The sequence below is a fragment of the Dromiciops gliroides genome, chromosome 1 (assembly GCF_019393635.1).
Source record: "Dromiciops gliroides isolate mDroGli1 chromosome 1, mDroGli1.pri, whole genome shotgun sequence".
NCBI lineage: Eukaryota > Metazoa > Chordata > Mammalia > Microbiotheria > Microbiotheriidae > Dromiciops > Dromiciops gliroides.
The window spans coordinates 181,081,258-181,106,675 of NC_057861.1; the positions used below are offsets into that span (position 1 = coordinate 181,081,258).

At 37.3% G+C, this 25,418-nt stretch overlaps 1 protein-coding gene across 6 annotated transcripts in view; it reads right to left on the reverse strand.

Moving 5' to 3' along the window:
- KIF13A (kinesin family member 13A) overlaps positions 1-25,418 on the reverse strand; it is a 340,629-nt gene that overhangs the window by 215,719 nt on the left and 99,492 nt on the right. For all 6 annotated transcript variants that reach the window (XM_043967504.1, XM_043967499.1, XM_043967488.1 and 3 more), the window contains 2 exons: positions 23,196-23,256; positions 2,974-3,066 (listed from right to left, as the gene is read on the reverse strand). In XM_043967504.1, the coding sequence (XP_043823439.1) occupies positions 2,974-3,066; positions 23,196-23,256 (154 nt within the window). The remainder of the gene's footprint in view (positions 1-2,973; positions 3,067-23,195; positions 23,257-25,418) is intronic.

Below are 25,418 nucleotides of genomic sequence, written 5' to 3' on the forward strand. Positions count from 1 at the left end.
GCTTAGTTTCAGAAGGGCAAACAATGAACTAGAAAGCAATTCCCAGTCAGGATAGTGCTTGAGCACATCCCTTTATAATTATCTATTTGGGGCTAGTTAGGTGGTGCAGTGGATAGAGCACCAGTCCTGGAGTCAGGAGGACCTGAGTTCAAATCTGGCCTCAGACACTTGACACTTACTAGCTGTGTGACCTTGGGAAAGTCATTTAACCCCAATTGCCTCACCCCCCCCCAAAAAAAAAAAGAAAGAAAGAAAAAGAAAAAAAGAGAATTATCTATGTATTTGGACAATGAAGGAAGGTTCTCAACTCCCCTCTCCCATACTATGAGCTCCTGGAGGACAGGGACTGTTTTTTGCCTCTCTTTATATCCCTAGTACTTAGCATAGTTCCTAGCACTTAATAAATGTTTACTGACTATCATAAATTTTATATCTTATAGTTTTAAATTGGGGCAGCTGGGTGGTATGGTGGATAGAGTGCCAGGCCTGGAGTCAGGAAGATTCATCTTTCTGAGTCCAAATCTGGCCTCAGATACTAGCTATGTGATCCCAGGCAAGTCATTTAACCCTGTTTGCCTCAGTTTCTTCATCTGTAAAATGAGCTGGAGAAGGAAATGGCAAACTACTCCAGTATCTTTACCAAGAAAACCCCACATGGGGTCACAAAAAGTCAAACATGACTGAAATGACTGAACAAAAAAAGTTTTAGATTAGAGATGTAAAATTTTATACGCAGCCTTAAAGATAGATTTAGAAATTTCTTAGTATGCTCAAAATATTTTACTGGCTCTCTCATCAACTGTTTTCATATTCAACATTAGATGATGAATAAGGTGTCCAAAAGATGACAGAGGGTCACATTCTCAATTTTACTGAAAACTATCATCTGTGCACAGACCTTTTGGGTCTGACCAATTTCTTTCCAGGCTTAGAATCTGAGCCTAATTAATGTGGATCTGTATCACTAAACATTAATCAGATATTGATCAAACATCTTTTTTGGATGGACAAGTGCTATATGCATTTAAAAGTGTCTTTCAACTGTCCATTTTTACTAACAATCCTTTGTATCTGGAATTTTCTCCTTCCTCATCTCTATTTACTGTCTTCCTTTAAATCCTAGCTAAAATCCCATTTTCTACAAGAAACTTTCCCCAATTCCCTTAAGGCTAGTGCCTTCCTTCTGTAATTATATGCAATTTATCTTGTAAATAGCTTATGTACATATTTGTTTGTTTGTTGTCTTCCCCATTAGATTGTGAGCTTCTTGAGGGCAGAGACTGTCTTTTGCCCCTTTTTGTATTCCAGAAGCTTAGCATAGAGCCTGGCTCTGACTTGGTGCTTAATAAATGGCTGTTGACTTGACATCTCTTACTTGTTGGATCTTTAAATAACTATGTGAGATAGGAAGAAAATGTATAATTATCTCCATTTTACAAATGTAGATATGTTAAGTGATTTAGATAAAGCATCTAATTATTTATTAAATACTCATGGCCAAACATATATTTAATGATGGAGACAAAATTAGAATCCAGTTTTCCTGACTTCTATACATAGTCTCCTCTTCATTATAAGTCAAGGGAAGCCCTATGGTACAATGGAAAGACTATGGAACTTGGAGTAATAGGACCTGAGTTCAAATTCTGACTTTGTTACTTACTACCACTGTGACCTTAGGCAAATCACTCAACTTCTCTGGACCTCAGTTTGCTCATCTGTAAAATGAGAGAGTTGGACTAGTTGACCTCAGAATTTCTTTTCTGCTGTAGCTATATGATCCTAACATGGTTTTAGAAAATATTTATTTAAAATGCTTATCTTTACAATAAGATCTTGGTTATCTGTATAATACATACTGGGACAATAATTTTAAATATCCACTAGAGATGTTGAGAAAGTGGGATGTTTCAAAACAAACACAAGAGAGAAAAAAAAGTGGATTGGATCATCTACAAAGCCTTCACCATCAACCATCACTTGAAGCAGCCAGGGATGGCTCCTAAATTATAGCCAGGGAATTCTCAAGATGGCTAAAATTTTAACTACTTGTGTGACTGAATTAAAAGGATAAGCAGCAAAATATGTAGATTTAGTAATTTTTTGGTTAGTGATAATAACAGGAAATTTTGCAGAAACAGAAGCATAAAAGTTATCACTAGAACTGTATGGTTGGGGGCAGCTAGGTGGCACAGTACATAAAGCACCAGCCCTGGATTCAGGAAGACCTGAGTTCAAATCCAGCCCCAGACACTTGACACTTACTAGCTGTGTGATAACCCTCACTGCCCTACAAAAACAAAAACAAAAACCCCAAAACAGGACTTTGTATGGTTGGACAAAAAGGTGGCATGGCCATGTTGCCAGATAAAGGGATAAGCACAGATATCACACAAGCTCTGCTGGTATTCACACAATGTCAAGAGATTGAAGAAAACCTCCAGTACATTACATGAACTCCATGTGGAAGGAGCTACAGAAGGGCACGGACAAGAGTAGCACAGAATGAGATATTGGTTGCAATTGGGTGTAGCCTGTACTACTGGAGAGAATGCCCACACCCAATGACATCACAGATCCACATAAGTAAATAATAATAGTTCACCTTTTCTAGAGTACTTTGTGGACCTCACTTGCTTCAGCTGTAAAAGTGAAGGTATTAGACAAGATGACTTCTGGGGTCCCTTCCAGTCAGGAGTATGCCAGTAAATATTTATCAACTAGCTCTTCAAGAAAAAAAATTAAGTTTAATCTGCATTATTAACATTGTCTCTATCATTTACTTAAGTCTGGAAACACTTTGGAGTTTAAGATTCATTTTTAATATTTCTTCCATTTTCATAAATCTATGTAATTAACAAAACAATCAAGCTCTGGTTTGTAGCATTTCCAGATGATGAATGTGCATTTTTTACATATACATTGCTGAAACTAAATACTTACTGTATTTGATTATAAAATGAAAATTCTTACCTGTCTGCCCATAGGCAAAAATACAAGCATTGTATCCCTGAAAGGCTTTTTCAAGAATTCCTTCTCCAAGGCATTTAAAAACTACTTCTTGACCTATCAAAAAGAATATAAACCAATTTGTTAACAACTAATCCCCTGAAAACATGAGCAATATTCTTCTACATACAGCAGAGTGAAAACATTTCTGACTACAAAGAAAAAACACTGCCTTTGAACAACGTGAAATATATGTACAAGAAAAGTCATAGGAATGTCAACATAGAAATGCTGATAGGAAGAATAGCAGCAGAGGTGCTTAGTAATCCCCTCAGGACAATTATTGGCAGAAGGAAAAAAATTATAAAGTTTCTGATATCTATAAACCAATGGAAGGGCCATACCTAATAAGTGAACAAGAAATATTTAACTTGGGGCCACAAATATTACTTAATTGGCATCACTGAGATCTGTTGAGATAATACTAACAGCTAGAATTTAGCAATGAAAGGGCATTCCTTGTTCAAGAGGAAGAGATGATGGAGTAAGGAAGCACTTCCCTAAGTTATTCACCTTGCAGAAATTCACAATCATCAGGAAAGTGTTGAGTTTTGGGATGAGGATTAAAGGAGAGATAATCAGAGGCAATATAGTAGTATAATTGATATTTCTGAACAAAAACCTTTGCATGCCAAGTCAGCAGTTCTGTGCCCTTTCCATTTTGATATAAATTAAGTGGATAAGAATGAGTATTAAAACAATTAAATCAGGGCAGCTAGGTGGTGCAGTGGATAAAGCACTGGCCCTGGATTCAGGAGGACTTGAGTTCAAATTTTACCTCAGACACTTGACACTTACTAGCTGTGTGACCCTGGGCAAATCACTTAACCCTCATTGCCCTGCTCCCCCAAAAAGTTTAAAAAATGTTTAAAACAATTAAATCACATATTTAGATTAATTTATAAAGACATGACTGAATCAATGAGAAGTCTAAATTTTAGATTGATTTAAATGTATGATTTTATTAATTTCAAATACATATAGGAACATGAACTAGTGAATATAAAAAAGCTGCTGGGGCAGCTGGATGGCACAGTGGATGGAGCACCCGCCCTGGATTCAGGAGTACCTGAGTTCGGATCCGGCCTCAGACACTTAACACTTACTGACTGTGTGACCCTGGGCAAGTCATTTAACCCCAATTGCCCCGCAAAAAAAAAAAACAACCTGCTGAAGTCAAGAAAAGTCTGTTTTAATGGGTAAATAATCATTTATAATTTGTATACTATATAAGAATTCTAATTAAGGGATCAATCAATATAGTACCTTCTCAATGAGATCCATGATTAATGAAAAATAAATAAACCTAACCAGAAAAATAAAGTGAGAATGTTTATTGTCCAAACTATGGCATGCAGTTCGACTGGCACTTACTTGAGTTCGTTTGTCGTTATGTCTGTAAACATAAAGGGGCTACAATAGATGGACAGTGAGTTGGGTCCCAAATTTAATAGGAGAGTATGGCTAATCATATTTAGGAAATGTTGCATCAATCTCAATAATTCCAAGATGTCCACTGCCACAGAACACTATCAACATTCTACTGGTAATGTTAACATCAGTGCAAATCATGGAATCCCACAGTAGTCTATTCTGATTTTAGATACCTCTAATTGTTAGGAAGTTTTTCCTTACATCAAGTATAAATTTGATACTTTTCAGCTTCCATCCATTGTTCTTTGTGGTTCTGCATTCAGTCCAAATGCCACCTCCAACACAAGGCTTCTGATCTCTCCAGGAAAATTATTTTGCCTTTATTTTGTACATACTTATGTGTGTACATGTCTCTTCAGATAGAATGGAAGATGCTTGAGGGTCAAGACTCTCATTTTTGTGTTTGTATCCATACTGACTTGCACAGTAACCATCACATAGTAAGCCCTTAATAAATGGTCCTTGATTGATTTATTCTCAACCCAATGAATGTATCCTTTATTTGAAAACTCCTGCCCTCAACAGGGTCTAGTTGAATATGCATTTTTAAAAATTGTTGAGACTGACTAAGAGAGAAACTTTGCTTGAGTTTACACTTCCAAGGACAGATATACATTTTTGAGGGGTGAGAGGCAATTGAGGTTAAGTGACTTGCCCAGGGTCACACAGGTAGTAAGTGTTAAGTGTCTGAGGCTGGATTTGAACTCAGGTCCTCCTGAATCCAGGGCCAGTGCTCTATCCACTGTACCACCTAGCTGCCCCCAGATATAGATTTTTAACACCTTTGTGAAATACTAATGTATTCCAGAAGAGTAAAATAGATTTAGCTAAATAAATAATCAGACCATGAACAGATATATCTACACAGGAATCATCTACCATTTGTTAACACATTTCTACAGTAAGACCATGACATGTTGAAACAGAGAGGTATGAATAAACAGCACGGATGAGTATATGGAGTTTATAATAATGATTGCATAAACTATTATACAAATAGAAGATGGTTCGTTCCTTGGCGTTCTTCTTATATTGTATTATACTTGTAACTCTACTGTTTTACCTTGATACAAAATGTATTTCTATCAGTACAATTCAAATACTCTGTATTCACTAGAAGGCTTGCCCATGATAGTACATAGGGAAAAAAATTATAGAAAAGGTAGTGGAGTGGTTTAATGAGGCTATGAGAATATGAATTCATTCGACAAGTTCATATGAGAAAATATATCTTTGTTTCATGTTCTATTAAACAATCTACAATACTGTCTGTAAAGAAAACAATAAAAAGTGGTCTATCTTCCTAAAAAGATTAGGGTCATCCAACATAAACTCTTCCAAATCCACTCTAATCCAGGGGTTGGAAAACTATTCTTAGTTGCTGCAATATTTAGTCCATGTAGTGGGATGTAGTTTGTCACCTCCTGAGCTAATCATTTAATCATGTCCATGTTCTCATCCATACCCCCCATTTTTCTTTTTGGAAATCTTATTCCCTTCTACCACATCGCTTTGGTGCAGCTAACTCCCATTTCTACATCTCTGCCTTGAACCAAACTGTACTACAGCTAAGCTCTAGGTCACATCTCAAGTTTCCTATAGGATATCTATACCTGCATTTTCCACCAGTATTTTAAACCCAACATGTCAAAAGCAGAACATAACCTTTTATTGTTGCCAAATTTTTCATGACCCCCAAATCCAGTTATGTGATCCCCACATGGGGTCATGACCCACAGTTTAAGAAGCGAGGCTCTAAACTTTAATTAAGCTGTAGTACTTTCTGTTCTGTTAACAGTTACTACATTTTCCCACTTTCAAGCCTATGTTCACAGTTTTCTATGCCTGGGATGCATCATCCTTTTCAACTGCTGAATTTCTAGCCATGCCATCAAGCCCAACTCAAATGCAACCTATTCCAGGATGCCTTCTCTAAACCCTGACCAACTCACCTCTTGTTGATACATATACCTTTTCCCAAATACATTACTTAGCACTTGAGAACTCACCAATGCATGTACTCAATATGTATATTCTATTTGTCTTTGTTAATGTCGTATTCTTTCACTAGACTGAAAATTCAGTGTGACCAGGGGTAATATATATGTTATATAAACTTTGTATCTTTCCCAGCACTTAGCATTAGTGCACACACTAGGTATTCAATAAATGTTTGTTCAAAGAATATTCCCTCCTTCCTTCTAGTCTAAGATAAGGGTAAGCAAACTTGCAAACTGTAGCTTTCCCTCAGTTTTTTTATAACCTGCAAGCTAATGGTGGCTTTTATATTTTTGAATATAGTTTCACTGTATTTTTAAAAATGTAAAAAAATAGCATTCTTTTCTTTTTCACCTTACCAAAAAACAGGAGGTGAGCCAGATTTGGCCCTCAGGCAGTCATCCGCAGATAACCTCCCTTAATGAGAAAAATTATTGTTTTCTTATTATATTAAAAGGCCCAATCTTATATATGGGACCCAAAGATCCTCTTTTTTCTTGCTCATATAAAGACCAGTCTCTTAAGGACATTTCAGCTAGGTGGTATAGTGGATGGGGTGCCATCGCTGGAGTCAAGAAGATTCCTCTTCTTCAGTTCAAATACAGCCTTAGGCATTTAGACTCAATGTGATCCTGGAGAAGTCACTTAACCCTGTTTTCCTCAGTTTCCTCATATGTAAAATGAGCTGGAGAAGGAAATGGTAAACTACTCCAGTATCTTTGCCAAGAAAATCCCAGATGGGGTCACCATGAGTCAGATACAACTGAAAAACAACTGGACAACAAACAACTGAGCATCTTTAAAAAAATTTTTTTTTAACTGAGCATCTTAAAAAACAAATTGTAATAAAGAATCTATTCAGTAAGATATAGTAGTAAAGTGGTTTTGAAGTCAGAGAATTTGGGTTCAAATCTTGCCTTTGTCACTTCCTATCCAGGTAGGAAAATTATTTAAACTCTCTGGATTTCATTTTTCACCTTTATAAAATAATGGTACTATAGTAGATACTTTGTAAGCTTCCTTCCAGCTCTAAATATATAGTCCTAAAACATCTAAGCCAGCTTCCAAAGATAATGATGGTATTTGTTAACTGTGAGACATTTAACTTTTTTAAGCTTTTAAGTATAAAAGGAGTTTTGACAGGTTTTTAACAAAAAAATTTGCAGTCTCTGGACAAACTTTAATGCATAGAAGGTAAACTACTACGCTTCTGTCACCTGTTTCCTCATCTGTGAATGAGGACAACAGACTAGCTCTTTCTTCATTTTTCAGCAGCTACATATTTTCCATTTTTTAAGTGCTACAAATTTCAGTATGTGCTACAATATTTAGGTGCACCAATCTTACAAACTTTGTGGCTAACACACCTTGTAATGTATCTATCCTTTTCTGCCTTGTTTCTGTGATCTTAGTCCAAGTGCCTAAATGTCATGGAAAGAAGTCCCAGTACAATCCATAAGTAGATGAATAGAATCTGAAATGTATATAGTATTGTGCATGGCAAATTTAGAATAAATGAATATTTTCTTTGGGTGAGGCAATTGGGGTTAAGTGACTTGCCCAGGGTCACACAGCTAGTAAGTATCAAGTGTCTGAGGTCAAATTTGAACTCAGTTCCTCCTGAATCCGGGCCGGTGCTCTATCCACTGTGCCACCTAGCTGCCCCTGAATATTTTAAAATAGTAAAAAGAAGCTTTGTTTAAAAGAAAAAAGGAAAAGAAACAGAAAGTACTGTTCCTTAAAGGACTTTTTAAATGTTTCAAACAGAATCATTGAGGTCATTATTCTCTTACCTTAGAGGTGCTACTTCCAAATTCAAATAGGCTGAGACAAACACTGTGAATCATTCTCTGTAACAATGTATGCCAAACACATACCTTTTTGCTGAGAAAACTGCTTTTATGATCTTTCTCAAAACTCAAATGAGATTAAACTTGGGGGGGATGCTAATAAATTTTGGATTTTCTTAATCTCAGGGAAATCAAAATAATTTTTTTTTGACTCACAATGATTAATGAAAAATTCCCAACTCAAAATGCCAGAAAGATATTCAAGTCACAATAAAAACCATATAAAATCATGGATTGATATATGACTTAAAGGTCTCATCTTTTCCATGAATTTCCCCTTATCCTTCATGCTGATGTATAGGCTCACTGGTTAAGTCAGGCTACCTTTCCAATTTGAATAACCCTTAGTAGATTGCTGTTGTCTATAGGCAACAAAGAAAAGCCAGCTCCCTCACCCTGCCTGGAGCTGTATATCTCCTTAAACTTTGACTTGCGACCCATAAATCTTGCCTACTGTGCCTCATACCCTGTGATAATAAAAAGGTGTTAAATATCAAAACTACTTGTCTTTTCATGATGGGATCCCAGTTGGCCCAGAAGTCTGATGGTTTCTATATAACTTCCAGCACTTTCAATATAGGGAATAGTGACTTCTGCCGACTACTTGTGGGAGTGGAATCCACAAAAGAGGTAATTTGTATTGGAGGAGTGAGAGAGCTAGGAACACACTTGACATTTTAAGAGTTTAAACAATTCATGGGTGGGTATTATAAAAGATGCAATATCTCCAGCCTAAATGTTTCCAGCTGTATGGATAAATTCAGATACAGAATGAAATTCTGCAGGGAATGATGTGGGGACGGGGGAGAAGCACACTAGCTTGTGAGACACAATTCGGAAGTCCTGTAGGGACTAATTTTGTTAATAACAGAAGGATCTATGAGTATTTGTTTCTACCCCCAGATAAACTGAACAAAGCCAGATCGCTAGCAGGGCCAACGGGCCTGCGGCTTTTTCAGCACAGCAGATGCCAAAAAATTAGAAGAGATGCCTTTCTTTGGCCTGGGTTCTGTGGCTCATGGCCATTTTGCAGATGTAAGCTCCCACAGTGCCCAGCTACAGTGAAGCCATAAAGTGACTCTGGCCTTACTTGTTAATAACTATGACCCTAATGCTAATTTCCTTCATGGGGGTTATTATTAACCTTTCTGTAGCTATGTGGACAGAAATTAACCAAGGCCCAAATACAGTTACTCATAAGACACTGTCAAAATAGCATGGAGAGAACTTCATGGTTTGACATTTTTGCAAGCAGTTATTTAGGTCTGAGTCACTCAACTTTGAGTCATGTTTGATATAGCTCTTTTAAAAACTATTACCCTTGGGCTGCCTCACTGGTGTGTAACCACTCCCCACTGAGACAAATAATGGACTCCAAGCTACTTACTGTCTGCCTACTGGGAGATAGGTAACCAAGACAGTGTTCCCTCTCTGCCAAGGCTTCTACCCGTAGAAGCAGCAAAGTGGGAGAAATAAAGATGGCAAGGAAGTTGGGATAGAATTATTAAATTTTGTTACTGTTTGTTTAGGCATTTGTTTTGCTTTTCCCCCAGTTGTACCAGTGTTTTCACTACCATTTGGGATCCTCCACTGAAGAAACTGTCTCCTAATTGCAAATTAGCAACCATTCTGCAACTTCATTCTTAGAGAATTGCCTTCAGAGCACTGAAATATTAAGGGACTCACCCGATGTTGTACAGCCAGCATGTATCAAAGGCAGTCAGTCAGTCAGTCAATAAACATTTATTAACACCTACTATGTGCCAGACACTGTGCTAAGCACTGGGGATATAAAGAAAGGCAAAAGACAGTCCCTGTCCTCGAAAAGTTCACAGTTTAATTAGGGGGCATACACACACACACACACACACACACACACACACACACACACAGAGGAAATAATACAGGGAAAGCACTAGAATTAAGAGAGTTTTTAAAATCTTCCTTTAGAAATTAGGATTTTAGTTGGGCTTGAAGGACACCAGGAAAGCCAGTAGGTAGAGAGAAGAGAAAATACTACAGGTATGGGAAAGAGACAAAAATAACACCCTGAGCTGAAAGACAGTATCTTGTTGGAGGAACTGCAAGGACTCCATTGTCACTGGATAGAAGAGGGTAACATAAGGTATAAAAATGCTGAAAAGGGGGGCAGCTAGATGGCGCAGTGGATAGAGCACTGGCCCTGGATTCAGGAGTACCTGAGTTCAAATCCGGCCTCAGACACTTACTAGCTGTGTGACCCTGGGCAAGTCACTTAACCCCAATTGCCCCGCAAAAAAAAAATGCTGAAAAAGTAAGGGGTGGGGTGGGTTACAAAAGGCATTGAATATCAAAGAGATTATTTTATATTTGACCCTATAGATGAAAGTTATTTGTTGCTGTTTGTTCTTCATTCTTGAAGAGGACCATGACATCAGAATAATGTCATGACTTGCAATGAATTAGATTTAAGTGAGGGAGGGCTGTACAAAGTCACCATCTTCACTCTCTTCCAGAGCCATCTGGATCCAGTGGCAAAGATATATATCAGGAAGACTGGAGATGGCCCTGGAGGTTTAAGGCAATTGGGGTTAAATGACTTGCCCAGGGTCACAAAGCTACATCCACTGTACCAACTAGCTGTCCCACTAATAGTCACTAGAGTTTACCGAGTGGGGTGTTCGGGTAGGGAGGACAGGGACCTAAACGTGAACATTTACAACTCAGAAATTAGGAAATATTATAAATTTAGAGCCTGACATTGTCTAAAATTAAGAAAATGACGGGGAAAGTGTTAATGATGCATATTAAATTTTTAAATGTTACATCCACCCCCGAGAAAAACTGATGCAGTCTGAACACAGGCTGAAGCATAATATTTTTCAATTTCTGTAATTTTGTCATGGTTTTTTTTTTCCCTTTGGGTCTGTATCTTCTTTCACAATATGACTAATATGGTAATATGTTTTGCATGATTGAACATGTATAACCAATATCAAATTATTTACTTTCTCATGGAGCAGGGAGGGGTGGAAGAGAGAGAAAATTTGGAACTCGATTTTTAAAAAATGAATGATAAAAAACATTACCAGCACAGCACATATACATATGTGTGTGTATGGAGGGGGTGGAGATGCATGTATATTAGGCAGGAAGGAATAAATACTTGTTAAGTGCTTACTACGTGCCAGACACTCTGTTAAACGCTTTATAAATATTATCTCATTTGATACAACAATCCTGGGGAGTAAGTGCTATTTACCATCATCATTTGACATTCAGGAACCTGAAGCAAACAGAGCTAAGTGACTTGCCCAGTAACACACACCATAAGTGTCTGAAGCTAGATTTAAGCTCAAATCTTCTGACTCTGGGACCAGTACTCTATCCACTGTACCTCCTAGTAGGTGCTGGCTTAAATAAAGGATAGCAAAATGTAAAAGTTTCCCTTCCTTTCACTCACCCCCAAATGCTGTTGATAGAAAAGGCTGGCCATTGTTTGGCTCAGATCCTGCTTTTAATTTTGGATTTATTGACTCAGTAATATAGGTGACAACATTTGTGAATTTAATTATATTTAAAATAATCTCATGTAGATGTTAGGAAGTTTGATCCAAAACTCGTGTGTGTGTGTGCATGCAAATAAAGAATAAGTGTAAACCTTTGGCATACTTTGACTCAATATCAGAGTTTGCATGATACAGCAATACACTGAATCTGGTAGGCAATCAGTTCTTGGACCACAGTTCCTCTTGAAAATAATTTTGAAAGTGATAGGAAGGTTCTTTTTATTTTTATTTATTTATTTGCTTCCTTCCTTATTGATCGATTGATTGTGTAGTGGAGAGTCAAGGAAAGCAGAGTTATAGTACTCTGTTAACCCCATAAAATAAATGGGAGCACGGAGAATGTTTAGCTAGAACTCAGAAAAGGAAGGTTATTGTCATATCACAGCACATATACCACAGCCAGGAATTAAGTATGTGACTTATATTGCAAAGTCCTGGAAGAAGGAAAAAAGGCAGTCATAGTGTACATCAAGAGAAGTATGGTCAGTGAATTATGAAGGAATATAGCTCTCTTATTAAACCTAGAGAACAGCACTTGATTTTTATATACTACACGTCTTACTAAGGTGCTCAAGATTTTTAGCTAATCCGAAGGAAGTGGTTTATATTCAATGTGGGGTTTTTGTTTTTTGTTTTGTGAGGCAATTGGGATTAAGTGACTTGCCTAGGGTCACCCAGTTAGTAAGTGCTAAGTGTCTGAGGTTGGATTTGAACTCAAGTCCTCCTGACTCCAGGGCCAGTGCTCTATCCACTGCGCCACCTAGCTTCCCCTGGTTTTTTGTTTTGTTTTGGCTTGGGGTTTTTTTGGATGAGGCAATTGGGGTTAGGTGACTTGCCCAGGGTCACACAGCTAGTAAGTGTCAAGTGTTAAGAGGTTGGATTTGAACTCAGGTCCTCCTGAATCCAGGGCCAGTGCTTTATCCACTGCGCCACCTAGCTGCCCCCTCAATGTGTTTTTACAGAGGCACAAGTTTAGATCCATAGAGCTTAGGGAGGAAACTGTACAAAAAGAAAAAAATAATTAGCAATGGGCTGTTTCATGAGGGAGTGGATCCATAAAATCACAGACTTAGATCCAGAAAGGGCTAATCAAATGGCCTTAAGGAAATTATCTCACCATTTTAGTGTCATTTTCCTCATCTGTAAAATGATGAGACTGAACAGCATTATTTATTAAGTTTATGTATTGTGTAGACCTATATACTGAATGATATAATGTATTGTTTTAGACTTAAATTATCCTCTTATTATGCATAATAATACTTTTATTTTCAGAAATAAATTTTCAAGTTTCTCCTACCTATAGATTATCTTAAGCACAGAAAAGAAAAAAATGCAAAAATATAGAATGGCATAAAATCTTAAATAATAGAAAAAAAATAAGCTCTAATATAATATTGATGCCTGGTAAATTTGCTTGTTTCTATTGTAGATGAAATGAAGGTCAACATGTTAGAAGTGTTATACATATATTGTCAATTTCCATGGGAACTTAACTTATATGCTTCCTGATTTCTGTTTCTAATTTTTAATTTTTCTATTTAATTGTACATGTGTATATTATTTCTGAACCTTATCTAAGAATATATGCTGACTATATGAGGTATAATAAGCCTTGGTAAAATTCACAAGACAGCTAATTATTCTATGACAGCATCTAAAAATTACATGTTGCCTTGTTTTCAAGTGAGTATTTTCTTCTAGGGTGCATCATTGGTTTCAATACTAAATTGCTTTGAGTTTTGTGATTACTCTTTTTAAAAAAACCCCACAAATAAACCTCAAACAAATAACAATCATCAGTATTAATTGTGAATAGAAAAACTCTAAGATGAAAGCATTAATTCATTGATAGGAATTACCAGGAAGCAGAAGAGAAGTAGCTATTTCCTGAAACTGACCTATTTATCAGCCTTAAAGTATAATGGCATCATTGATAATGAGTTAGTGGAGACTCCCAGGGCTGCTCCCTGAATTCTTTTGAGGGAGAGAAAAAATGAGAGAAAAATATAGTGCACACATGATTAAGAGAGAAAGTGACAGAGACCCCAAATTTTATATCTTGTAGGGAAAATCATATGAATCTTTATTATAGATTGTTGTTCAAGGTTAGGGTCAGAACTCAGAACACTTCTGGAGGGAAAATTTGGACTAGTGCTGTTGCTACTCACTGGTAAATGTGAATATTTTGTTATTCCAGGCTCTCAGGGACAGTAGATGCAATAACTATAAGCCAACTAGAAAGCTGACTGCATAGGGGGTAACAGCTGCCAGTTCACACCTGTTTCACCCTGGAAAAGTTACCCCCCAGATGATGAGACCATCTCTTGCCTTTAGGCATAGTCCTTGGATACTCAAACACGCCCCCTATAGTACTCCTGCCTGGACCCTGTCACCACTGTCTGTAGACCTCTCTATCTCTCTATGCCAACCTGGGCTGCACAAATGACTATTTTTCCTTGGATTTCCTAATCAGGATTTGATCTGGTACATTTTCTAGATCTGCTTGGAAGAGTTTTGGGAGGGAACTCCCTGTACTTCCCATTACTCTGCCATCCTGATTACGACTATATTGTTTAACAGAACAAGACAAAAATAGCAAGAGCTTTTGCTAGGGAGATTTTTTTCATTAAAGATAAGGTATGCTAGGTTTATACTTAGTTCTATACACTTAAGGAGAGACAGTGTTGTGGGTAGAATAAAGACAATGGACTTGGGGGCAGGAGTTGTGGGTTATAGACCTGGTTCTGCTACTACCAAGTTGTGTAAACTTGGACAAGTAATGTAGTCTCTCTGAGACTCAGTTTCCTCATCTGTAAATTGGAATAAATGACCTCCAGAGGCTCTTTCAGCTCTAATATTTTCAAGGAATCTCTGCAGATGAATATACCATTTTAACCAGTCACAGGAGCCTTAGTAGATTTTTCAAAGGTGATAATTATAATTTTGTTCAAGAATAGGCAGCCTTAAGGCATCTGTTGGTTAATAGCAAACCTCTGCCATGTGCTATAGGTAGGATGATGACATGTGCCTACAAATACAGAGAAAATGACACATATGTATATGTGGGCATATGCTCATACTTTAGGCATGCCAATGATGCCCACAGACATTAGTTAAATACCATTGTGTCCATTACAACAAAAACAGGAAAGATACAAGCAGTCCTTCAGTGTGATAGTCAGTTATTGCTTTAAGTACTATGCAGCACACAATTATACAAATAAAAAGATCAACCATATGTCATAGCACTCCCTGACATATATAACAAATTCATTAGTTGCTTTTATTGTTCATTGTACTGACTACACAGGGAGAAAGGAAGGGAATAAACATTATGTAGTATCTACTATGTGTCAGGCACTACGCTAAGTGCTTTACAAATATGATCTCATTTGATCCTCACAATGATGTTGTGAGGTAGGTGCTATTAGCCCCATTTTGCAGCTGAAGGAACTGAGGCAAACAGAGGCTAAGTGACTTGCCCATGGTTGCGCAGCTAGTTAGTGTTGGATGCTGCATTTAACTTCCTGATTCTAAGCCTAGTACCACTAGGTGGTACCAATAATAAAAAACCAAAACCAACAAAAAAAACCACTAGGTGGTACCACTGTACCACCTAGCTACCTTTGTGGAAAAGAGGGGGAGGTGTCACGTGTATGTTCGATGAAATCATGTGTATTATATAACAATAAAAAAATACGTATGCTTCTCCCCCCACCCCAGCTCCCAACCCCGTCGTAGCTAAACCTTTATAATAAGGCTGTAAAAAATTTTCATACTGAAATAACAGCACTTGCACTTACAAAAAAACAAAGCAAAACAAAAACCCATGATGACGTGATCTGACTTTTAATAAGGACACAAAGAGTACTATTAACATTGCTGTTCTTGCCAAAAGTAACATTTAATGTTAAATGGCCATGTGAGGTTTGGTGTTTGCTTTAATTCTACTCTAAAAGATGTAACTGATATGTATCACATAGCACAGAGATGATAATGTTAAGCTCTTCTACTTTATTAAAGAAAAAAGAGTGTAGTTCAGCAACTGAATCCTCTGCAAGCAGATACTCTAAAAGGGAAAAACATTAAGAATACACTTTCAAACAACTGCTTTGTTGTGTGGCTAATCAGTATGAAAACACTCTTCTCAGCAACTCCAATAACATTTTAGTCAGCCAAGAAGAATTTAACCCAAGTGAGATTTCATTTTCTTCATTCAATAATTGACCCCAATACCCTGGTGGGGAGGGGGGAGAAGGGGAAAATGGAAGTCTCCTAGCCTTAGCAAATCAGCTAGCCAAGTCACCAAAGGGCAAGTGCCACAGACTCATGGCCAACACCTGAATCCAACCTTGGGTCTGTTAATAGACTGAACAAGTTTTCTGAGTGAATCATCATATGCAGTTTAGAAAATACAATACAGAAGTACTGAAACATTGATAGGATCTGGAAGCAAGTTTGGAAAATGGTCCTTCAGGTCCATCTTCACTCACTGCACATAAGCCCTTTTGGACTCAGCAGGATGGGTGTCATTTTATCATGTTCCATCCATCTGCCTTCTTATTAACAAGATTCTACAGTTGGTTGTCATAGGAACCCTGACGTCAGTGAGTCAGCCTTTTTTTTTTTTAATCTGTTTTGGCTTTCAAAATGGCAGTTTTTTAGTCATTTAGTCCTCCCTCTCCATGAGTTATTTCTCAAACTCTGTTGCCATATGTGAAATAGTTTTATTCATACTTTTCAAGACCCATGACTCCATTGGATCATTACAAAGGTTACTGTGTTGTGAGACTTGTCTAAACCTAGTCTGAACCAGGCACTCACTCCCCTTTCCTTTCTTATTTTTGTTGAGTCATGCCCCAAATCTGGCTTTCTACACTAAGTATTTCCCTTCTTGGGCTTGGTAAGCCTGCCAAGTTCAGAACAAACTCAAAGTTCTCACCATCAGCATTGTTTAGAAGTGATAAAGAGATACCCCAAAGAGGGCCCATTGTTAAATATTATTACTTCTAAATTACTGGGATTAAGATGCAAATATTGAAACTGACATTTACTTGTGAACACTTCAGAAGTTTACAAGAATTCCCCTTCCTATCTACAGTAATAGCAATATTGTTTTAGGAACAACTGATCAAATGAGCTATTTTGCCTATTATAAACACTCAAAATAACTATAAAGAATATGTGAAGAAAGATCTGCATCCAGAGAAAGAACTGAAAAATAGAAGCATGTATAGAATAATTTTACATATATATATTTACAACTATTTGTGTCTAATGCTAGCTATCTCTAGGGTGGAGGAGGGGAGAAAGGAAGAAAAAAATTTACATGATTTTGTTTTACATTTTAAAGGAATAGCAAATTGTGCTTAGTAATTTGGTTTCATGTGCAATCAGCTTATTTATTATGCTGTTATAGAAATGCTTGTTTTATTCCATAAACTAATTTAATAATAAAAATAGATTCTTTTACCTAGTTTAGAAGTGAAAGCAATGTTGCTAGATATTAGGTTTCACTCGTTCTATAGAGTACAGAAGCAGATCTCAGGCATGTCTTGTAAAATTGATGTATAGATTTTAGTATGTTTTATCCACTGTTTTTCTACTTCATTTAAATAATGTGTTTTGTGAGCTCCTTTATATCAGAAGTAATGTCACTTTCATATTCTCACACAATCTCATCTCATGCACTGTGATTTATATTTTATCATGTGAAATTGATTATTGATTACTAATTGTTAAGAGTTTTAGTAATCATTGTAACCAATTTCTAGGGCTTAGATTTGGATTTATTTTTATATAGGCTTTGGTAGAAAAATTTGTAAGAGACTTTGTAAGAGACTGTGCACACAACTGAGCCTGGATCTGACTCTTGTGGGAGATAAAGGAGATGGAAGGAAGATGATTCAACTTGGTCAGGAGGTGTTTTTCCTAGCACTGGGTCTCTCTGGTGAACGGATGGGGTGGGGGTGTATATGGGGCAGGGGGAGAGTATCTGGTTGGGACTTTCCAGAGGATGTTCAATTCTGTGTTTTTCTTGTTACTATGGATTCTGAAGATTCCATGCGTCCACCCCCAGCCCCATCCCTCACTTTTTGCAAGTCAATATAATTATGGACCAATCACAGTCTGAGTTTAGTTGGCACCAATAGACCTTATGTAATGAACTAATGTAACCAAACTGTATGAAAGGCAGTTCTGACTGGAAGGTGTGTCTCTGTTCACTGATGGGCCCCTGACCTCTATTATTGATAACCACTAGCCTTGCCAATAAATAGATTATGCTCAAACCTTTGTGCCTCAGTTTCTCTTAATCACAGATTTATCCGGACAACTGGCATTTAATAAATCTTAACTGAAGGAGAGAGGTAGTCTGGTATAGAGAGCCTTGGAGTCAAACCTGAGTTCAAGTTCTTCTGCAAGTCTCTCCCCACTCCAATTCATCCTTCATTAGGCCACCAAAGTCATTGTCCTAAAACTTAGGTATGACCAAGCCATTCCACCTCCTTTCCCCTCTTCCCCCACCAATTAACTTCAATGACTCCCTATGGCCTTCATGATCAAATACAAAATCTCCTTGACATTCAAAGTCCTTCATGATCTACTCTCCTACTTGTCTAGTCTTCTTATGCTTTAATCCCTGACAAATACTCTTTGATCCAGTGACACTGCTCTACTTAATTTTCCTCAAATGGTACTCCATCTGCAGTGTCAGGCATTTTCTCAGGCTGTCCCCAGTACCCAGGATGCTCTCCCTCCTCAACTCTGACCCCTGACTTCCCCTTCAAGTCTCAACTAAAATCGTATCTTCCACAGGAAGGTTTTCTTGATCCCTTTTAATTCTAGTGTCTTCCCTCTTTTTTATTGCCTAATATATATAGCTTGTTTGTACATAGTTGTTTTGCATGTTGTCTCCCCACATTAGATTGTGAATTCTTTGAAGGAAGGGACTGACTTTTGTCTCTTTTTGTATCTCCAGTGTTTAGCACAGTACCTGATATCATAGTCGATGCTTAATACATATGTTGATTGACTTTAACTGTTTTGACTACAGGGCCCACATGGCTGGCAGAGGCTACAATGAGTCCAGGTCTTCCTGACTCAAAGTACAGTCCACTACACCCTGATGCCTCTCTGGATGCCATCTAATTCAATACCTACCCAGGGGATGGATCTCCTTTACGATATTTATGAAGAAGTAATCATCAAACCTCTGTTTAATGCAGCCAGGCAGCATGGTGAATAGACACTAGAGTCAGGAAGACGAGTTCAAATTCAGCTTCAGACAGCCTCAGTTGTGTCACTCTGGACAAGTCAGTTTACCTCTATCTGCTTCTATTTCCTCAACTGTAAGATGAGGATTATAAGAGCACCTACCCCACAGAGTTGTTATGAGGATTAAATGAAATGATATTTGTAAAGCACCTGACACAGTGTCTGATACATGGTAGATGCCTAATAATTGCTTGTTCTTTCCTTCCTTCCTTCCACAAATCCATCCACCCTTTTATACACAGTAACAAAGAACTATGTCATGAGGCAGCTCTTTCCACTATTGACAAGCTGTAATTATTGAGTAGTCCTTATACTACAGTGAAAACTACTTGTCTCGTTTTCTTTTTTGTAGCCATCCAGAATAAATACAACTCTTCTACATGAAAGACCTCCAAATACCCAGAGACAGCTTTCATGTCCCACAGCTCCTCCATTATACGTATTCTTTCCTAGACTAGACACTAGTCTGGGAGATAAATTAAGGGAAAGGTTAAAGAGGGGAGATTTATGATCTAATATCCAATTTTAAATCTCACAACGCGAAAAGTTTCTTCTCGTGTCTCCAAGTCATTTTCATGTATAAGACACTGTTCAAGCCACAAAATTACAGAATCTCAGTGAGAAGGGACCTCAGGAGTTGTCTAGTCCAACCTATACCTAAAGAAAAATTTATTTCTACAAGATAAATGCTTATTCACTAACTTGATAAGCATATCTATATGTTCATCCAAGCCATTAATGAAAATGCCAAAAAGAACTAAAGACAGAGGTCTGAAAACCACAACACTAGAGACTTCCCTCCAAGCTGTCATCCATGTTTCACCAAATGGTTTTTGAGTGTGGTCTTTCAACCACTCTATTAATGCCTTTTACTGAATACCATCATCTACCTTAATTTCTCTACCTTGTTCACAAGGTAATGACTCAGCTGAACCACAAAGATGCTGTATCTATATAATTTCCTTGAGCTATCATTCTAGCTACTCTCACATAAAGAGAAAGGAGTTTAGTGGGAGAGCATGACTGGTTTTTATCAAATGCATGTAAGTTTTTCATGATCTAGGTTCTCACACCTTATTTGTTTAATAATCCATTCTTGAATTTCAATGAAAATGAATATGAAGTTTCCCAATGGATAGTCTGTGTGTACCACCTTCTTTCCTTTTTTGAAAATGTGGCATTTGGTCATCTTCAGACCTGTAGTACATCTCTTGCTTTCTACAATTCTCTGGGGGCAGCTAGGTCACACAGTGGATAAAACCCCGGCCCTGGATTGAGGAGAACCTGAGTTCAAATCTGGCTTTAGACACTTGACACTTACTAGCTGTGTGACCCTGGGCAAATCACTTAACCCTCATTGCCCTGCAAAAATAAATAAATAAATACAATTCTCTCAAAGATAACTCAATGTTTCAGAAATCCCAAGTGGAAATCCTTTCAGTAACTTAGGATCTAATACATCTGAGTCATATAATGTAGACATTTAAAGAAAGTCTGTAAAGATTTTTAAAAATTTTTTAACATCTCTTATGTAGCGTGGACCTCAATTTCCTCTGAAACATTTTGTTCTCTCTTTTCCAGTCTGAAGGCTATTTATCTTGACAGAAAAGACTGACACAAAATAATGAATTTTTTTCTCTGTTATGTGTTAGCATCAAATCACTCAGTCTAAATAACATAAATAAAACTTACCTCTTTTTTCTTATTATTCTTGGCCCCAAACATAGCTAAAAAGCCTCTTTTGTTGTTGTCCATTAAAAAAAATAGTCTTAAGCTTTATAGACATTATTCTTACAGGTATATGCTAATTTTTGCTTTCATCCTTGATTATATGCCCCTACTTCCATGTTTTGTACTTTTTTGTTTTGTGTTTTTTGCGGGGTTTTGGAGGCAAACAGGATTAAGTGGCTTGCCCAGGGTCACACAGCTTGTAAGTGTCTGAGGCAATAGAACTTAGGTTCTCCTGACTCCAGGGCTGGTGTTCTATCCACTGACTGCATCACCTAGCTGTCCCTACATGTTTTTTTGTTTTTGTTTTCTTTCTTTTTTTTGTGAGGCAATGAGGGTTAAGTGACTTTCCCAGGGTCACACAGCTAGTGTCAAGTGTCTGAGGCTGGATTTGAACTCAGGTCCTCCTGAATCCAGGGCCGATGCTTTATCCACTGCACCACCCAGCTGTCCCCACCTACATGTTCTTTTAATGTATGATATGAGAAAGGTTGCACAACAGGCACAATGCATGTTGTCTCTTTGCATGCTGTCCCCTTTTATTCTTCATTGGAATAATTTATTATTGTGTTGGAATTTTTATTTTGATAGTCTCATTCTCTTGAGCTATCTTTCATTTTGGAATATCCAGCAAAGTCTATCTTTTTGAAATATTCTCTCCTGAAGATTAGGGTACATGTTTGAATATGCCAAATCTTTCATTTCTTGACTATCATAAACTCCAAGACAGCATATGAGCACTGCCTCTGAAGGTTACTGTCACTTCCAATTCAACAATCACTTCCTCTTTGGTGGTTATGGTTAGATCCAGAAGAAATTATCCTTATGAATGCAGTTCCCTTCCTATATATGGAATCTTTAGCAAAGCAAGTCAAAAATTCATTAGAAGCTTTACTTTCAATGGAAGAAAAAATTTCTAGCAGATATATGGACAGCTGAAATCCCTGGCACAACTATACTTCATTTGTATACCAGTTAAAAAAAAACTCTATTGGGAAAGTGTCCATTTCTTTCTGCTGATTGGTTGGTATGTAGGAAGTTCTCACAATGATATCACTTCTGCTTCTCCCTCTTTTATTATCCTCACTCTTAAGCTCTCCAATGTGCTTTGTCTTCATATTTTAGGCTTCACAATTACACAGCTATATAGTGAGCCCCTTGAAAATTCTTTGCCTTGGAACTGTGACCAGGGCCCCTGCTTCTTTTGTGACTGATCACTAGAACACCTTTCAGCTCTGGAACTGCAATCCAAAGCTGTGTATGGGCAATAGTTCTGCCAATCAGTGCTAGTTGTGTCTAGTGTTGGCAAAGGGTCCCTTGTAATCTCTTTCAGACCAGCTGTCTGACCCCATCCCCTTACCATCCCCTGAAGCTGCTGTTCCTGCTGCCAGTGTTGCTGCAGTCACATTTGGGTTCTGGATAGACTTCCATTTTGGTGTCACAGACTTCTCTTGCCAACTTTTAAAATTTTCTTAGACTAGAAAAAATGTCTCACCCTCTGCTCACTCTCTGGCTTTGCTGCTCCAAAACTTGATTTGAGGCATTATTTTAAAGTCATTTGGAGAGGAATACTGAGAAAATTCAACTGGGTTGCCTCTAATGCCTCTATTTTAAAGAAGCTGACCAAATTGGTCCTATTCACTCTTTCATTGTTCTCTCAGCTATACTCTTGACTCTCCAGATTTCTTTCTCTGACATGCCTCCACTCAGGTTCCTTCCTTCACTTCCACTTTACAACTTCCTTTTATATGTCGTCTTCTTCCATTAAAATATAATCTCCATGAGGGTGAAGACTATCTTTTCTTCTTGCTTGTATTTGTGTTCCCAATTCTTATCACAGTTCCTCACACATAACAAGTGCTTTAAAAACTTGTTGACTGTGTTACCACATGTATGATATACTATATAGAAATTTTTTTAATGTATATTAAAATTTTGTTTTGTTTTTTGCAGGGCAATGGGGGTTAAGTGACTTGCCCAAGGTCACACAGCTAGTAAGTGTCAAGTGTCTGAGGCCGGATTTGAACTCAGGAACTCCTGAATCCAGGGCCAGTGCTTTATCTACTGCACCACCTAGCCGCCCCCTTAAAATATTTTGAATGAAAAAAAAAGAAAACCACAAAGCACTCATGAAAGTACTTATGAGAATGATAGAACTGAGGGTTATAGTTTACACTCAAATATATAAAAATGGATAAGTAAAGATTGGAAGAAAATTTGTAATTGAAATAAGTTCTTTTTATTGTGCATGTTCTATTTAATTTTATTATAAACAAACAACCCTAAAAAAAGTAGGGGCCAAAATGAAGGCAGAAAAAACAGGCAAATGCAAAAGAAAAAAAAAACTTACCAGCATATTTTGTAGTATTTGATTCATCCATGGACCAAAAGCAGTAATCAAAGGCAAAAACCTAAATCAATCAAGAGAACAAAAAAAATATAAAACTCTCAGGAAACCTCTCATTGCTATAGTAGGCTCAAAGATGTCTCATTGATTAAAAAAAGAAGGGATAAGAAATTCTATTTACTTAAACTCTTTCATTTGGAAAAACTGAAATAAAAGCCAGAGTTAATTGCCTTTGTGCATATTAAGACTTCTTTCAGACTGGAATATCTGTGTATTACAAATGACTTTACAATAAATTCCCACCTACTCAGAATTTAGATAAACAAAAGTTCAAGAAGGTAGATGTTTTGCATTCTGCTTTATAAGAAAGAGGTAAGTGATAAGTAAACAAACTGATATTAGAAACTTACTACCAAAGCAGGGGGAACTAGGTGGCTACATCGTACAGCCAGTGTCCAATACCTACTAGCTATGTGACCCTGGGCAAATTATTTAACCTCTGCTTGCCTCAGTTTCCTCATTTTTAAAATGGGGTAACAGTGGCAGCTAGGTGGTGCAGTGGATAAGAGCACTTGCCCTGGAGTCAGGAGTACCTGAGTTCAAATCCAGCCTCAGACACTTAACACTTATTAGCTGTGTGACCCTGGGCTTATTTAACCCTTAAACCCAATTGCCTCACTAAAAAAAAAAAAAAAGAAAGAAAGAAAAATAGGGTAACAATAGCACCCATGGGGGCAGTTGGTGGCACAGTGGATAAATTACTGATCTATGATTCAGGAGGACCTGAGTTTAAATTCAGCCCCAGACACTTGACACTTACTAGCTGTGTGACCCTGGGCAAGTTACTTAACCCTCATTGCCCTGCAAATAATAATAATAATCATAACAACAACAACAACAACAACAACAACAACATCTATATTCCAGGGTTTCTGTGAGGGTCACAGGAGATATTTATAAAGTTCTTTCAACAGTTCCATGGGGGCAGCTAGGTGGCTCAGTGGATAGAGCACCAGCCCTGGATTCAGGAGGACCTGAGTTCAAATCCATCCTCAGACACTTGACACTAGCTGTGTGACCCTGGACAAGTCATTTAACCTCAATTGCCTCACCAAAAAAAAAAAAAAAGAAGAAGAAAAAGAAAAGAACAGTTCTATGAACATAGTAAGCACTAGATAAATGTTAGCTATTATTGCTATTACTATTAAAGCAACTTTCTGATGATCCTTTCAGTATATATGCAAATTCAATTCAGCAACTTATATTTACTACATCCAAAATATTATATAAAGAAAATTATGACTTTTTCACCCAGAGATATCATATTTCTAGGCCTATACACTACAGAGACCAAATAAACAAAATAGAGAATAGTCCTAGGTATAAAAATTGTTTAGCAGAACTATTTGTTGTAGCAAAGAACTAAAAACTAAAGTAGTACCCATCTAATGGAAAACAGTTGGTCAAATGAATATAATAAAATATTTCTGCACTGTAAAAAATTATGAAAGAAATGGATTCAGAGAAATCTGGGGTGACTTCTATGAATTTATATTTAGTGAAGTAAGCATGACTAAGAGAACAATTTGTTGTTCAATCATTTCAGTTTATACAACTACAATATTGCAAAGATAGGAAGGAAAGAAACAAGCATTTATTAAATACATGCCCAAATTAGCACTATATGTATATATATAAAATCTCATTTGCTCCTCACAGCAACCCTGGGAGATAAGTGCTGTTGTTGTTGTTGAGTACTTTCAGTCATTTTTAACTCTATGTGACCCCATTTGGGGTTTTCTTAGCAAAACTACTGGAGTGGTTTGTCATTTCGTTTTCCAGCTTATTTTATAGATAACAAATGAGGCAAACAGGGTTAAGCGACCTGCCTAGAGTCACATAATGTTTGAGGTAAGATCTGAACTCAGGAAGATGAGTCTTCCAGATTCCAGGTCCAGACTTCTATCCACTGAGCCACCTAGCAGCCTAAAGTGCTATTACTATTTCCATTTTACCTTGAGGAAACCAAAATAGTACAAGATTAAGAGACTTGCCTAGAGACACAACAGCTAATAAGGCCTGAGGTTTCAATTCAACTTGGGTCTTCCAGACTCTAGCCTAACACTCTATTTACTGCACTACCCAGCTGCAGTAAAACAACACTGAACCACTTAAGAATTCTGATAAATACAGTGACTAACCATGATTCCAGAAGACTAATGAAGC